Raw genomic sequence first — 17,120 nt, 5'->3', positions numbered from 1 at the left:
GAAAACATAGTACAGTAAACTTCCGATAATCCGGCACCTTTAGGACCCATGGGGTGCTGGATTATCAGATATGCCAGACTATCAGAAGGGGGGGCTATGAGGGGCCTAGGGTGGGGTGGGAGGGATGGGGGGTCAGTGCTGCGGGACCAACCCGGAAGCACCCCAGCTGCTCTGCCCCAGGCTTCCTGGAGTCAGTCGCTGGTCAGTTTCAGCACCGAGGGGCGGCGGTACGGGACCAACCCAGCACCCCAGCTGCTCTGCCCCGGGCGTCCCCAAGTCAGCCGCTGCTGAAACTGACCAGTGGCTAACTCGGGGAAGCCTGGGGCAGAGCAGCTGGGGTGCTCTGCCCCGGGCTTCCCGAAGTCAGCCGCTGGTCAGTTTCAGCAGCGGCTGACTTGGGGAAGTCTGGGGCAGAGCAGCTGGGGTGCTACCAGGTTGGTCCTGCAGCACCTCCCCTCCCAACCCTCCCACCCCACCCTACCCCAGACCCCTCATAGCCCCCCCTTTCGATAGTCTGGCTCTTCTGGGTTCCAGGTGGTGCCAGACTATCAGAAGTGCCGGACCACTGGATGCCGGACAACTGGGCTACATCTACACTGGCATGATTTTCCATTAAAAGCATTTTCGGAAAAGCGCGTCTAGATTGGCAGGACGTTTTTCCACAAAAGCACTTTTTCACAGAAAAGCATCCACTTTCCAATCTCGACGCACTTTTCTCCAAAAAGGCCCTGATCGCCATTTTCGCGATCGGGGCTTTTTTGCGGAAAACAGTACTGTGCTGTCTACACTGGCCGTTTTGCACAAAAGTCTTTTGGAAAAAGACTTTTGCTCGAACGGGAGCAGCATAATATTTCCGGAAAAGCACTGACGATCTTACATGAGATCGTTAGTGCTTTTCCAGAAATTCAAGCGGCCAGTGTAGACAGCTGGCAAGTTTTTCCGGAAAAGCGGCTGATTTTCCGGAAAAACTTGCCAGTCTAGACACAGCCCTGGAGTTTTACTGTATTATGTTAAACGATTTAACTAAGCTTTGTCACCTACTCATGACAAGATTGTAGTGTTAGTTTTCAACTATCAGGAACTCACATATTATGGGAAGGTAATTTCACAAGAGATTAAAAGATACAGGATGGCAGGTTTATGGTGTGCTACAGAATAGAGAAAAATGACTTGTCAAATTCTGGACTTCTTGCAGAAGAAAGAAATTGCAATTCAGAAAAGTGCACTACGGTTGCATTGGAGTAAGGATATCTAGTACAAACTAAAGTAAATTACAAATTACTGCTTCTAAAAACAAAACTAGCCAGAATTTCAATGCTAAAATTTGGATTAACACTCAAATTCTTCAGTCACATAGGTGAATAGTCTCATTGCCATGCGGTAGGTATCATCTCGGAGAAAATAGGATGGGGTAAATAAATAGTGTTGCCAGATGGTTTCAACAAAAATACCGGACACACTTGACATTACATCACAATCTACATTATATCTTATTTAGAAAATACCGGACATTTATATTTTCTCATTTATATTTTCTCAATTTGTTTCCCAAACAGAAAGCTCAAATACTGTACTGTCCGATTCAAAACCAGACACCTTGCAACCCTATAAATAAAGTAAAATATGCAGTGTGTTCTTGGAATGCTTCACTTTCTGCTATCCCTCCTTGGCAGGTCTTCCTTTTCATCCATGTAAAGCTTCTTGGTCCAGGAAAGAAGTCCTGGATTTCCTCAGCCTGTAGGAAAAGGAATAGAGCAAGCCCAGCTTCAGGCTAAAGCAGAAATAAACATGCAGAATGAAAGCAGAAGCTGGAGCTGACTAGTGGCTATGTTCGTCAAAAGGGAAAGAATTGTATCAGTCATACCAAAAGGCAATAAAGGCCTACAGAAAATCCGGAACTACCCCTCTCTCCACCCCACACTTGCTGCTTCAATGTGGAGTTGGAGTTGTACTAGGTAGGTACCCCACAAGCATGCCATGAGTAATTGTGGACACCTCAGGAAATCCAGAGGAAAGAAGCCCAAAAGTGCATATTGACAAAAAGCTCTTTTAGGAGGGGGGACACAGAGAATGCAGCCCCTTCAGAGAGCTAGTTTATCAAAAGTCAGCCAAGCCCACTCCAGATGAACCCAGAGGAGGTACTCACAGTGGAAGAAAGTAGATAAGATGTATATTAAGGCTTTATTTATTTTATGGGTTGTTAACCTTCCCCCTCCCTGTCCTTCCTCCACCATTCTCAAAATGGTGCCTGAATGATCATGGGCAGGAAATAAAGGAATTGTCTTCTAAAGTAGCTGATATATTTGAATAAAATGCACTGGCAATCTTAGCAAAGAAGAAAAGAAAATATTATAGGCAAAATTAAAATCTTCCCAAATTCATGCTTTTGCCAGATAGAATTTCTAACAACATAAAGCAATGCACTGGAACAGAAAAAGAAACCTTGTGAAACCAAAAACTGAGCATTCAGCTAAGTGATAAGATACTGTAGCCAGACATCTCATGCATCTGACGAAGTGGGTCTTTGCCCACGAAAGCTTATGCTCCTACACTTCAGTTAGTCTATAAGGTGCCACAGGACTCTTTGTCGCTTTTGCAGATTCAGACTAACACGGCTACCCCTCTGATACTTGTAGCCAGACACAAAACCCCATCTTGTTTTTCCACGAGCCCCATCTTGTTTCCCCCCCCCCCCCAGAGAGCAAGAGAAAGGCAGTCAGCCTTTGATGCCCTGGGAACACAGGTTTGCTGCCTGTCCCTGACTCTACCATGAACAGAAACCAGACAGCAAATGGGCTAGCTGACGACCCGGGGCCTCCCGTCGCCCTGATGGCTAGTACCAGTAATTGACACGCCTGCACTGTCCCAGGAGAGGAATCTTCGCCCATCACATACCAGAGGTGCCCATTGTCTGCATTTTCCCAGGTGTAAATTATGCTTTGCACCCTTCATGGGAAACTTGGCATTCAAAGCCATTTTTCCTAATTGGCCACTTGAGCCTAGGAAGAAGCCTTTATGACCCAAGGGGTATAAAAAGAGGTTCTGCTGCCCACCCCATTTGAGCTCCAATCATCTATACCTGCTGGCAGGTATTGATTGTCTCCCGAGGTCTGTGGGACGCCCAACCTCGCCCTACTTCTTCCCGAGGGATTGAGAGAAAGACGCTGGCCACGCCAAGTCTGGAACGCAGGGGTGAGAATATATACCTGCTATGTGTCTATTTTGCATGCATTTAATAAGAGCTCAGAGAACCAAAGGGTTTCATGGTACCTGTAAGTGACTTATTAGTGTAATTTCTGTCCTGTCCTTTGTAGTGTCTGTGTTATCTGTAACACAGTAGTAGCATCTAACAACTAAGTTTACCCTGTAACAATAAATAGTAACTGTTTAAGCTTTAACCTGACTCCTTCAGTTGCTGTAACAGAACCAAGCACAATTTAAAAGAACTTCAGCCGGTCATAAGGGACTCACTGCCCTGACCGTCGGCTGACAGATACATAGATAATTTAAAATAATCCTCATATGCAATCCAGTAAGTGGTTATTTAGTTCAAGTTATTTTTAGAGCTCAAACTGTAATGTATTATAATCACCAACCAATGCAGTGCTTTATTTTTTCCAATCTAAGAACCCAAGTCCAAAAAATGACTTGCATGGTATGCTTGGATTCAAGGGTAGAAAGAGATAGAGATGGTCTGTTGCTGGCTAAAGGGGGCTTGGCTTTGAATTAGCTTGCAAAGCTGGCAGTGACGAGCAGCCTCCTTCTCTTTCAGACCATTGTGTTGATCTTGGCTCAAAGCTCCTGTTTGTCATCTGGTACAATCTTGATAAGGTTTGTCCACAGATGTTCTTTAATTTTTGCCTGACCATTTCTTGGAAGGGCTGCCTTTGTTTCCTCCGCTCTGGTAAGAAACTTTCTCACGCCACTCCCCAGTGAGGTCTGGAAATGCTACCACTGTGGAAGAGTTGCTACATATGGAGCAACGCAGCTTCCAGTAACCATGAAAAAATTGCTTTCTCTGAGGCTTTGCTACTGATGTAATATGACCACTGATGTAATAAGTTTAGCTGTGTTTCCTGTACTGTCACTTGACATATCTGGGACACAGGGTCCTTACAGCTACAGATTTTGAAAAATGGCCCCATATATATATATATATTGACCATGCTAAGAGCAGCTGAACTGTCCTAAAGCTTGGAACACTGAAGCAGGTTGGACACAGTACTTACTTTTCTGAATATTTTTATTGTACATTTTTAGGGACTTTTCTCATATATCTTTTCCATTCCTACCAATGAAAGGGGAAGAAGTGGGAGGTAATGGGGGCATTTACACCTGGGGTCCAGCAATTCCAAAGGGCCCAGGGCTCTGGCAGCCACCACTATTTTAAATTGCCACCGAAGTGCTGCTGCTGCTGCAGCGTGCTCCAGATGGCTGTGAGGGCTGTGGGGAGGAGGGTATCGGGGATATAGCGCAACAAACTTCGGGCAGCACTGAGGGCTGGCTGTCTTAGCCCTGCCTGATGCTCCCTCACTCCCACGTTGCCCAGGGACCCAGTGAGGCTGTTGACTGCATCTGGCTGGGGAGTGGGGGGTGGGCAGAGAACAGTGCAGCGCGGGGCAAACCCTCCGCTGTTTTGCAGGAAGGTGGGGAAGCCCTGCGCAGTCTCGAAGAGTTTCCGGAAAAGGAGAGGGTTCCCCACCCCCAGATTGCAGTAGTTATCACTGAGCAGGGGGGTGAAAGGTGGCGCTGTGGGACCAACCCAGGAGCACCCCAGCTGCTCTGCTCCGCTGCTTCCCCAAGTCTGCCACTGCCACTGCTGCTGCTGAAACTGATGAGCGGCAGACTTGGGGAAACTGCCGAGCAGGGCAGTTGGGGTGCTATCGGGTTGGTCCCACAGCGCCGCCCCTCACCCCACTGCTCGGCAATAACTGCTGCAGTCTGGAGTGTGGGGAGCCCACTCCTCATCCAGAAACTCTTGGCAGAGGCATGGCGCTTCCCCCACCTTCCTGCAAAATGGTGGAGGGTTAGCCCCTCGCTGCACTGTTCCCCACTGAACCCCCGGAAGCAGTGTGGGTCCCGGCAGACCCGTCACAGCCCCCCCACCGGAGTACCTCCCGATACTCCGGCATATCTGATAATCAGGTCCCAAAGGTGCCGGATTATGGGACGTCTACTGTATATAGTAAGGAATCCTTTAAATATGATGTGTGTTGCTTTCAGTCCTCTATGTACATGGAAATCTACTATATACTTGAGAGAGGTTGTGTGTCTGTCCATCCATATGTAAGTCTGCTTGTTCAAGAACTCCTCCTAAATGGAAAGAGCTAGGTATGCAGTGTCATCTTATCCTAATTTAAAACAATGCCAGGGTTTGGTTATGCCAGGACAATGTGCATGGAATATGATTGTTTTTCATCAAATGGAAAGAGAGGGCTTTGATAGCAGGGACAGTTAGACTCCAGAATTACCACAGTGGGGCAGCAAGCAAGTATACCTGCACTGCCCAACAGCCTCAGATTGCTACAGAGCAGTTGCCAGGCATGCAACACAGACTCTGCTGTCCGAACCTAGCCCAGGGCAGTAGCCACCAGCCAAGCAACATGGCCTTTCTGGTCTGCCCTGAGGAATAGATGGTGGCTGGGCAGTGCAGCCCCGGCTGCCCCTGGGCAGCCTGAGGAAGCAGCTAGCAGCCAACCCCACCCTCTGAGACCTTCATCTCTGCCCTGACTCCTGCATCTTCCATCCCTCTCATCTGAGCTCCCCCACTACAACCCACTGTCCTGATTCCTGCACTCCAAACTGCCTTCCCTGAGCCCCCCACTCCTGCCCTGACTACTGTACCTTCTACACCCACTGCCCCCTGACCTAAGCTCCCCAAATTCCCAAGCCTCTGCCCTGACTCCAACACCTGTCCTCCAACACCTCCAGTCCTTTGCCCTAAAGGACCCAAGCAACGCTGGGTAGATCTTCTAGTGTGCGTGCATGTGTGTGTTTAAAGAAACAAATGCACATTCATTTCTCACCTAAAGCTAATGCAGCCTAATGTTTTTCCTTTCCTAGATTCCAAATCTCTTACATTCTCAGAGCCCTCATTGTGAGAAACCCCTAACCAGTACCATATATTTGTATTATTATTCTGTTTATTAGTCTGTGTTCAAATCCTGAACTCTTCCAGGCTGTCAGAGTTGGTTCTTCTGTCTTTATAGCATTTTCTTTTTATTAAGCCCTCAATAAACCTGTTGGCTACGTCTATGAAATAAGGGATAAGTGATCTTTCGGAAAAGGCTTTATTTTCCGCAAGATCCGCATCTAGACTGGCGCTTTTTTCCAGCAAAGCTCCGTGCCGAAAAAAAGCGGCAGCCATTTTTATGCTAATGAAGCGGGGGAGATTTAAATCCCCGCTTCATTAGCAATTGCGATACGTCTAATTTACATCCCTTTTACGAAAAAGGGATGTAGTCTAGACGTAGCCATTATGATTTATCTGATGACTATTGTGAAATACATCACCTTTTTGATGTAAGCAACGTCTTGTACTCCACTTGACCCTTGATGGCTTATATGATGAGACTTTGTCAGTAATGATAAGGTAAATGACTTGTTTTATATATTTAATTACATGTAGCAATAATCCTTTATAAGCCATCTCTTGCGCAATCATCGATCCATCCCTTATTTACACCCCACTCTCCGCAAGCCTTTAAAGCATCAGTTTCAGAGTACAAAGGTAAAAGCTATTGTTTTTGCATAATATCTGTATACTCTATAATCGATATAACGAATAGCACTGAAATAATGCAAATATCCCCAATGATATCGTAGGTATAAATAAGGGAGATCAGCTCATGGGATACTGAGACTACAAGCTTTCAAACGGCACTTTACAGTGTATGTATTATACAAAAATATACCTATCTATAGTCAAGAGTCCATCTGGTTCAAATTATGCATGTATCAGGAAGAATGGTCGTGCTGGATATTAGCTAGCAGTTCTCTCAATATTTCCAAAGGGGACTGAGGAGTGGGCCTGTTTTCTAGAGCAGGCCCTTTTGTATCCTTCCCATGACTCCCCCCAGCCAAGTATAGCAAAAAAGAAATAATATTATCACTTCATCTTTTCCACTGAGGTGCTGAAAATCTTCCTCAATGTCATTGTCCATTATATCCAAAGAGAGGTGGAGAAAGACTGAAGATGACTGAGATTCACTGCAGCAATGACTTTTCAAATGTAAATGATTATTTTTCAACCCCCCTTTTTCCTGTTGGCTGGTTGGTAGAAGTTTGAGAAAGGGCAGTAATGATCAGAGCATATTTAAAACTAAGGTCCTCTCTCTTTTGTTGTTTGGAATTCAAAGATGTACATTTCTATTATCCAGTTATAGATTTAACAAAATGACCTATAAAACTAAACCTCTGCATCATCTAGTTGTTGTTTTTATTTTCAAAAGAGCATTTTAAAAAATACTTATTCCAGGTAATTGACCTGTTGTCCACAGGCTTGGTGAATGACTTGACTTACCACAGATGGAAATGTTTTTTCAATACAGAACTAATTAAATACCATGAATGTTTTGATTATCACTGTGACAGAGAACTGATAATTTTACCGAAAGAGTCTACACCTCCATACCCATTTTGCAGACTTGAAGGGCAATGAAAGTCAATTTCTGTACTCCTCTTTGACAAAAGGAGTGGTGCTAAATTCAACCTTCCATGGTCAATTTTGGCATAGTGCAGACACAGCGCTGTTAAAGTCGACATTCTTGGACTCAGGAGGCATCTCACAGGGTATGTCAGGAGGTGTCTCACAGGGTATGTTTCACGAGGCATAAGGGAGCGGATGACAAAGGCTTCCCCTGTCGACCGATCCGCGTCTTGACTCGTGCGCTGTGCCAACAATCAGCTGAGCTGGCACAGCGCAGTGGCCATGTTTATTTTAATGAAGCTGGGGATATTTAAATCCCAGCTTCTTTGACTATGTTGGGTAGCCTAGTTTACATGCCTCTGTCGGCAGAGACATGTAATCTAGACATACCCACAGTGCCCTAATGTGACTTTCAGCTTTTCTGTTCTCTCAGGTACACAGGAAAACTCCCAGGAAATTTTGAATTTCATTTCCTGTTTGGCCAGCATGGTAGGCTCAGAGGAAGGAAGGAATGAAAGATGGAACTAAAGCATGCTATACAAGTTTTTAATGTGGGAATAACTGTGCTTTCTACCAAGTTTAATTATTAAATTATCTTTTAAATTATCTATTAAAATCTAGATAATTTGATTATAGTAGAAAGGAAGGGACAATGAAGGCACCTCAGGGTGCAGAGAGAAAGGGGGTCTCTCCCTTGTCTCCCCCCACAATGTATTTTTACTTCATTTAGTTCAACCAAGAGTCTGACAGGGCACTATCAATGGCATCCTGATCATTGTTATTAACTTGGAGACAATTTTTGGCCCAGCTGAAGACAATTGTACAGGGAGCTTGTGAGTACCTGCATGGCAATCACTAGGCTAATGAGGTAACAATATCAGGAGTGGAAATAGGAAGCAAAAGCAGCTCAGAGGGTGAACCTAGGCAGAAGCCTAAAGGCTGTGGGGAAGCCTACCCTTGCTGTAAGACTGCATTGGATAAATGAAGAATCAGTACACATCTTGGTGTGTGTTTGTGACTGTGAAACCACATGAACTGGCTACATAGCATGGTTCAGTGGGTTGCAACAGAGCTGCCCTGTTACAAGGAAAGACCCGTGCTTTTATTGCTATAGATACCACTGTTGATGTATATGCTGCCACTGTACATTACTCAAGTATAAAAGAAGATACATGAATAATATGCAGTTGTTTTTTAGATAAGTCATTCACAAAAGTGGTCTAGGAAAGGCCTCTTCGTCTTTAATTATAGTGTTTCGACCATCAATATTAACAATGTTTCACATATCAAAAAAGCCATCTGTGAAATCGTCATGTTAGCATTTACTAAGTTAAGCAATACTTAGGAATGTCAACAGATTGGAAGAACTGTTCTTACAAATCGTATCCTGCTCTGTCACTCTGCAAATATGATTGTGCAATGTTACTATGAGAATAACTGTGCTGACATCTCTGTTACACTTTTAAATATGCCCAATGAGAATCAAATGTTTCCAGAATCCTAAACAATCTCAATCTGAGCCAGCAGCTCATTCATTTAATAAGAGTACCAAGTCATCTCCCACAGTTGCTGATTTGACTCAGTAAATATTATATGATATCAGAAGTTATAGTGGAAAAACATGTTTAACAATAATTTCCTCAACTGCCATGACACTGAAAGGAAATGTTGTAAGAAGTTCCATCAGTTTAAGCAAGTTGATAATTGTTCTCACTGCCAGAAGGTCTGAGAAAACACCTAAAATACTGTCAGTGACTTTCTTGATGGGCCACTCCTATTATTAGTACAAGCACAGGAGGGTGATTTTGCCTTGACTATGGAAAACACAGAGATATAGTGTATCTCTAGCAAAATGTTATGTTCAAGAGATATTTGTCATTTGCAATGAATCTGTAACTGGAAATGCTCAAAGATGTGAATTTGGGTCACTTTGACTCATTAATGAACAGACAAGAAAGCATATGGAATAATATAATAAACAGATTGAGACACTAACTGCTACAGGGAGCATGAGTTAAATTTAATCTGCCCCATAAACATCGGCAGGGGCAGTGAAATATAGCCACAGGCTCTAGAAGGTACAACAAACACCAATTCAATGAAGCAAAAAAACATAGCGGAAGGGAATGGAAATCACAATCAAAATAGAAATAAAAAGTTTTCTGAAATCAGATTCATATTTGATAGAAACGATGGTGAATGTGAGCCAAGAAATATAGTCAAATACAAAGAGACATAAATAATTTTTCAGAGGTATATTGTACTGTTACAACGTACCACCTATGCTTAAAGAACAGCAAGGCTTTGGATCTTGGGGATATATGGACTGTACAGCAAACTTCTTCACCTTGCAAAATACAACTAAATGTAAATGACAGATGTAGCCATTAAATAGGATAATAATGCACAATGGAGTGCAGTCCAAGAAAAAAAACTAGCTAAGGAAAAGGTACAGAAATCTAAAGCAGATTTCACATTTAGGACATAAAGAGTGAGTCTAGACCAGTGGTGGGCAACCTTTTTTTTCAACTGAGCCAAATCTCGCCAAAACCACGATTGAAATTTATTTTGAGAGCCACATTTTTAAACCCGAAAATACATAGGATGGTACACTGTTTTTAGTTTCAATAAGTTTTTATTGAGAATATTCTGCATGCAAGTATGCCTTTTCACCACTCTTGGGTATGTCTACATAAAAAAAGTATGCTTAACTCAAGGGTAGCTAATTTAGGACAAAACAGTGAAGATACAGCAACACAGCATTTAACTCTTATTAGTATACTGTTAAAGTCTATAGGGCAGCCTCAGATGAGCTAGCACTGCTAACCCAAGTTTAAAGCTAAATTGCTGTGCCTTAGTGAGCATGAGTTAAAACCCTTTTCCTCAGCAGTGAACTGTTCTCTTCTGATTCCCCTACATCTCTAATCCTCCATCAATAGGTCTTTCTAAAAATCCTCATCCCCACTCCATCTTTCTGTGGAAGTTGTATAGGGCTCTTCATCTATACCTTATAGCCAAGTAAACTAAATTGCAAAGAAGTTCAACTAGCATCTCTATGCTGCCAGCTCAGTATTTCAGATCAGTCTCCCTCTGTCCAAATTCACATCTCAAGCTTGAAATTCCTAACTATAAGGTCACAGAAAGCAAATAAAACCTTAAAATGTTCAGGCTACAGTTACACATCACAAAGCAGCACAAAAGGAACAACCCCCTCCCAGCAAGTCAGTTTTAAATAAACAAAGCTCCCCCAGCAGTATCTGCAATCCAAACATGAGGAAGTGCATTAACTCACTGGAACAATTACAGAAAGGCTACAATAAAAAAAACCAAATCCTGCAACCCAATCGCCCTATTTTCATTGTTCAATTGCAAGAAGTGAGTAACCTCAAGGGTGAAGACTGCACTGGATTTTTAGAGAGCTTCCAGTTTCCAGAATCCCGGCTGTTCTTGTTAACACTTCTTAGAGGTATCTGTGTGTTGTCTGGTCTCTGGCTATCATGATAAGGGACCTTCTGCACTGAGTATCTTTGCACAGGCCCCTCCGAGTGATTACGATAAGAAAGAACTAGTATTTTACAGACTGTTTAATTCACACAGAAAGAAACTTCTTCTCTCATTTCAGACCAAGCAAAAATTCAGAATGAAGCATCGCTAAAATCCACCCCTCTACTCTCCCGGGCCGTTTATCTGCCCAGGAGTGTTTTACACAGGTTCAAACTAAATGCTCCAAAATGCTTAGCATAACGTTCAAAGCGCAACAGCAGCACAGGCCAGCCAGGGTGGGGGTCTCAGCTGAGAAAAGGCTCCGCAACAAAACAAACGAGCTGTGAAGCAAGGAGTGAGACCCGCGAGCAAAGGCAGCCCGCCCCAAGAGACTGGGGTCCCAGCACCAGAGACAGGCAGCTCCGTGTAGAGACCCCAACGCCACCACCCCCCGACCATACAATTCAGACACCCCGACTTCCCGCAACGAAAAGAAGTGTCTGATCTGCCCCTCCTCCACGCGTCCGCACTGTCCTTTCCCGCACCCCGCCCTTCCTGCCACTTCCCCGTCTGCCCTCTCCGTCCCCGCCCGCCTCACTGACCCGCCCCGTCCTCTACCCCTTCCCAGTGCCCCTGTCTCGTCCACTCCCCCGCCCCGCTGTGTGTCCGGCCGGGCGCCGTGCTGCCCCGGGCGCCACCCCCCCACTGCCCTTGCCCCCTCCTTTCTCCCCACCCGTCCCACTGCCCCTGCCCCCTCCATTCTCCCCCTCCGCCCCTGCCCCCTCCATTCCCCACCCGCCCCACTGCCCCTGCCCCCTCCATTCTCCCCCTCCGCCCCTGCCCCCTCCATTCCCCACCCGCCCCACTGCCCCTGCCCCCTCCTTTCTCCCCCTCCGCCCCTGCCCCCTCCATTCCCCACCCGCCCCACTGCCCCTGCCCCCTCCTTTCTCCCCCTCCGCCCCTGCCCCCTCCATTCCCCCCCCCGCCCCACTGCCCTCCTTTCCCCGCCCCTGCTCCCTCCTTCTCCCCCACGCCCCATCTTCCCCTCCGTCCCACGGTTCCTCCACCCGCCACTCTGCCCGGGCGGCGCCCCCCCCGTCCCTGCCTCTAGCCCCCTTCCTTTACCCCCCCCCCACTATCTCTATGCCCTCCTATTCCCGCCCCCCCGTCTCACTGCCCCCCGGCCCGGCACTCACACGAAGCGGCGCTGAGCAGCAGGAGGTGCCACCGGCCCCACTTGCCGAGACCAGCCATCGCCGCGCTCCCAACTGTGCCAATGAGCTCCGAGAAACACCACCCAGCCCCCTTCCCAGGTGAGGCCCCGCCCCCGGAGCCCCATTGGATCCCGGCCCACGCCCACCCGCCCCCTGCGGCCCTGCCCCACTCCAAATGCGGTTTGAATTGCGGTTTGGTCTAGTAACTAGACTTTTGGGGCGGCCGCCCGAGAGGAGGGAGGGGAGCGGGCGCCCGGCACACAGAAGAGCCGCATTAAAGCGTGTAAAGAGCCGCATGTGGCTCGCGAGCCGCGGCTTGCCGACCACTGGTCTAGACTACAGGGTTTTGTCAACAAAAGTGACCTTTTGTCGATAAAACTATACCTCTGTCTACACTATTGCCAAGTTCTGTCGACATAACATTGACAGAACTCGGCAGTTTTGCCAACGGCAGTAAACCTCATTCTATGAGGAATAACGCCTTTTGGCAACAGAGTTCTGTCGACAGAAGGTGTTATTGCATCTACACTGTCCTTTGCACCTACACTCACATGTCGACAAAGCGGCTTGCTTTGTCAACAGAACTGGATGTAGTCTAGACACTCTTTGTTGAAAAAAGCTTTGCTGACAGTATCTGGCCCAGCGGGCCATCGTCTGAATGGACTGTAATATCCACCATAAAGCTTCTAATACCGTGGTCACCAACCAGTCGATCGTGAGGCATTCGGGGCCACCCCTGTGATTTTCCCCCACCCCCAAGAAGTCCTACTACCTACCTCCAGTGACAATAGAAGTAGTGGCGGCTTCCTGCAGGGTGGACAGAAGTCCAGCAGCTGCGCGCCACTTCCAGGGGTTCCGGAAGTGCAGTGGCTGCTCCCCTCCCCCAGGTCTGTAGCGTGCTGGGAATTGGCATGGTGGGGCGGGGGGAGTCCCCAGAGGAGGTGCGTGCCAGGGTTTCCCTCCTCTGCGGGGGGAAGGGAGAGGGGAGAAGAGTGCTGGGAGGAGGCAGGTGCGGGAGACTCCCTGCCCCAACTGGCACCCTGTCCCCTGCTGCAGAACCCTGCCCTCTGCCCCCTGCCCCTCCGTTCTCCTCTGGTACCCTGTCCCCCACTGGCACCCTGTCCCCTGCCCCAATTGGCACCATCCCCTGCCCCAGCACCCACTAGCACCCTTCCCTACTACCATGTCTCCTGCTTCCACCAGCGTAGTAGGGGCCACAGTAGTGAGGTTTGGGGTTTTTTTGGAGGAGGTTTTTTTTTTGCATCTCACTTGTGTTGCCCCAACTGACTTTTCTGTGAGTCAGTGACACCTGATTCAAAACAGGTTCCCTGCCCTTCTAATAAATAAAGACAATGCAGAAACTTTTTGTGTTTGACATAGTATTTTATTTAAAAATGAAACCTGTCCAACAAACTCCCAATTGCGGCCAAGTCCCCATCTAGCCTCAGCATCATAACACTGCTACACCCCGTCCCAGACTCTAGATCTGAGCCTATCATACACTGGAACCCCCTGCCCTGAGCCCCTGACATATTCCAACCCAAATTCCTGCACCTTCACATCCACAAGCCTGTGGCTTGCTTAGTACCCCAACCCTCCATCTGACCTCAACACTCCCCAGCCAGGAGTCCCCTCCCTGAGCCAGCATCCCTTTCTCCACCTCCTCCAAATTTTCTCCCAGAGCTTGACCCTCCCACCCCTTTCCACACCCAAATCCCTCATTCTCACCCCAGAGCATACATATCCTGTCTCAAGCCAGTGAGAGTATTGCTAGACTGCAGGAGTTTTTCCAGGATTCCAGAGATATCCCGGAAAAATTCTTCCACGTCCATGGATGCGTTTGTTCTTCCATTTTTTCTGGCGGAAGAGCAAACATGCTCTTTCAGCAAGCCCTGTATTCCTCGTTCCACAAGGAATAAGGGGACTTCTGAAAGAAGGGTTTTTTCTGACATTTGGTCCTGTCCAGATAGGCCAAATGTTGGAAAAACCTCTTCCTACAGAAGAATCGGAAAAAAAGCAGCAGTGTAGAGTGTAAAAGGGCTGGGGATAGCAAGTGATGGAGAGGAGGAAAATAGAGAGGGTAGGTGGAGTCTTGGGGGAAGGATGGAGTGGTAAATCTTGGCTTGTTCTGACATTTAAAAAACGATCTTAGGTGTAAAAAGGTTGGAGACCACTGTTCTAATACCAAAAAAATCTATAATACCAAAATACAAAATGTTTCCGAATAAATGTGAGGCGGCCGAGGCCATGTGTGTATGTGTGTGTGGTTAGGAGTGGGTCGCTGCACCGGCTTGGCCTTAGTTTCTTTGGCACTAAAGTGAATGACATCACTTTATGGTTGAAATCAACGAAATGGACGTGCAATGCTCAATGCTCGATGGTGCATAACAGTAATGCGTAGGCCTGCTTTGTGCAATGGTGGAATCGGTGATGGATTAGCTTGAATCTTGACCGGTGAACAAAGAGTATGCAGCGGTTGGATGCGTTCTGTTATCGTCTGTCATTGTGGGTGTGTGGTTTTCCATAACTGACAATAAATAACAGTGTGAGTATGGTGTAAACGAACAAAGATAGTGTGCGTGAAAAAGTCGGCCGTTCTCAACTCATTTCCCGGGCCTATTTTGATTGCCAGTCCACCCCTGCATATAATTCATTTCAACCCTGTAAAATGGTCAAAGTGAATTGGTAAAATTTATACTGAAAAAACAAACATTAATAAGCATTTGAGAAGTGAGATGCTATTCACCAATCTATCAGTTTTAAAATATTATTCTTTAACTGAGCCATTTGTATTCACAGCAGATATTTTTGAAAAACCGCTATTTGCATCAACACTCTTAACGAGGCAGAAAGAAATGATGTATACACAGTAAAATATATATAATTTTTACAGTATCTTTGAGGACTTTTTTTGCTGCACTTTGAAATAGAACATCTTCCCTGCTACAGAGGCAGAAGAGAGTGCTACATTTTCTCTAGCTCCCTCAATTCCCAAGTTACAACAGGTAGTATATTTTCTTTAGTCTTTCTCTGCCCTTAGAATTTCCCATCTTTGTATGGTACTAGTACTATGTGAATAGGGAGAGGTGGTTATGGAAATTAGACAGCGGTTTTACTCTACATCAGTGCTGCTAATGGGCCATTCTGGTTTGTTTACTTAATGGCTCCAAAGCCATGGAGCGTCGTGGCTCACATTGGCTGTGGTTAGCTGTTTGCAGCCACGGATATCCACAGGAAGCAGTGTGGCCGGGACTGCAGCTTCCCGCAGCTCTCCTTGGCAGCAAACCAGAGTGGCTTGTTAGCAGCCCATTTTGAGAAACACTGCTCTACACCAACTGTCATCTCGCTCAGAATCAAGACAGGGATTGGCTATCTTACAATGTTATTACACAGACTAAACTTAAAAAACAACAAATAGTCTGGTAGCACTTTAAAGACTAACAAAACATATAGATGATAGCATGAGCTTTTATGGGCACAGCCCACTTCTTCACATGACCCATGTTATATAGACTGTTATTCCATATGTATATTACAGTATCTGTTTTAGAGTTTGTGCTCCTGTCCATCACCATAGTATCCCAGGACATACCATCCTAAATTCATAGCAATAACAAAATCTCTAGTGAACTTCCTGGATCCTCTGGCTCCAGTAAGACCATAATAGGACTGGAATCCTAGTGTTAGGTTCTGTACAGACACAAAGAGGCAGAGAGAGAGAGAGAGAGAGAGAGAGGAGGCCTGCCCCCAAGGGCTTACCATTTGAGGCCTGGGCCAATAGTTTGGAAAGGGGTCAGGCTAGGGAGCCCTCACTGCCTGTCTTTTAAGGCAGATCTGAGGAGCTAAGACTGGTGGGAAGCCAGTTATACTGGGCCCTCAAGGGATGAGATCACAGCCCCAGAAATGCACTTATTAAGTATATTTGCATATATATTGGCCAGCTGCAATGCAGCTCATTTATGTGCACACGGCAGGTGGCCCCGGGGTTCGGTCCGTTTCCTCTTCCTCGTGTTTCTCAGTCCCAGCTCGCCTGATTTGCTTCCCTCGGGTCCCCTCCCTCAGCAGGCGTACGGGGCGGGGTCTCAGCGTCCGATCCCGGTTCCCAGCCCCAGCCAGACGCACGGACCTTGCTGTGGCGCTGCAGGTGAGGGGCCAACGGGGTGTCCCTGCCCAGTCTCCCCCGCCCTCAGGGGCAGCGGGGGGAGGCTCGCCCTGGAAGCGACTGAGGGGGGCGGCCTGCTGCCCCCCAGGCGGGTGATGGCGCTGGCGGGACCCAGAGCTTTCAGTTTCGCTTCTCCCCACCGGGGTTTCGGGTGACCGCGCTGGGCTTTAGCGAGCCTGCTTCGGGTGTGCTGGGCAGCCTGTCCGAGCGGGGGGAGCGGAGCCCCGTCTGCAAATAGCCCCCGCGAGGCGCACGCCTTTAGCAGGGAGACATTAACTGTTGGAACAAACCGCCCAGGGAAGGGCGGAGGCTCCATCACGGGACTCCAGGGCGCTTTTGTGTAAGGCAGGTTTGCTTCAGAAATGCCCACTGGGAGGCATCCATGGGCACAGGGCTGGACCCCGCCTGTAGGGAGGGAACTAGACGTTTGGGATGGAGCCTGGCGTAACTGACTAAAGGGTTTGTAAACGAGGATCCGGGGATGAAAGTAGCTTCATTTTCTTGCTGATATTGGCCTATTGCAACTCCGTTTTTGGAGGGGGGGTCCGAGCAGAGGGCTGGGGGAAGTGTGGGATAGAGTGTGAGAAGCTCAGGGTAGGAGTTGGTGTGTATG

The 17,120-nt window shown here is 47.1% G+C and overlaps 1 protein-coding gene across 3 annotated transcripts in view; it reads left to right on the top strand.

Moving 5' to 3' along the window:
- Nucleotides 1-12,392: 12,392 nt before the first annotated feature.
- LOC102445273 (phospholipid scramblase 1-like) overlaps nucleotides 12,393-17,120 on the top strand; it is a 40,754-nt gene continuing 36,026 nt past the window's right edge. The window contains exon 1 of one of the 3 annotated variants that reach the window (XM_075937673.1): nucleotides 12,393-12,444. In XM_075937673.1, coding sequence (XP_075793788.1) covers nucleotides 12,408-12,444 — 37 coding nt within the window. In that variant the 5' untranslated portion in view covers nucleotides 12,393-12,407. Of the gene's footprint in view, nucleotides 12,445-16,360; nucleotides 16,490-17,120 lie in introns of those variants that run through there. The other 2 variants (XM_075937672.1, XM_075937671.1) reach the window with 2 other exon arrangements.

The sequence above is a fragment of the Pelodiscus sinensis genome, chromosome 10 (genome assembly GCF_049634645.1).
Source record: "Pelodiscus sinensis isolate JC-2024 chromosome 10, ASM4963464v1, whole genome shotgun sequence".
Taxonomy (NCBI): Eukaryota; Metazoa; Chordata; order Testudines; family Trionychidae; genus Pelodiscus; species Pelodiscus sinensis.
Note: the sequence above shows the minus strand (reverse complement) of the source record. Positions and strands in the feature narration are given on the sequence as shown.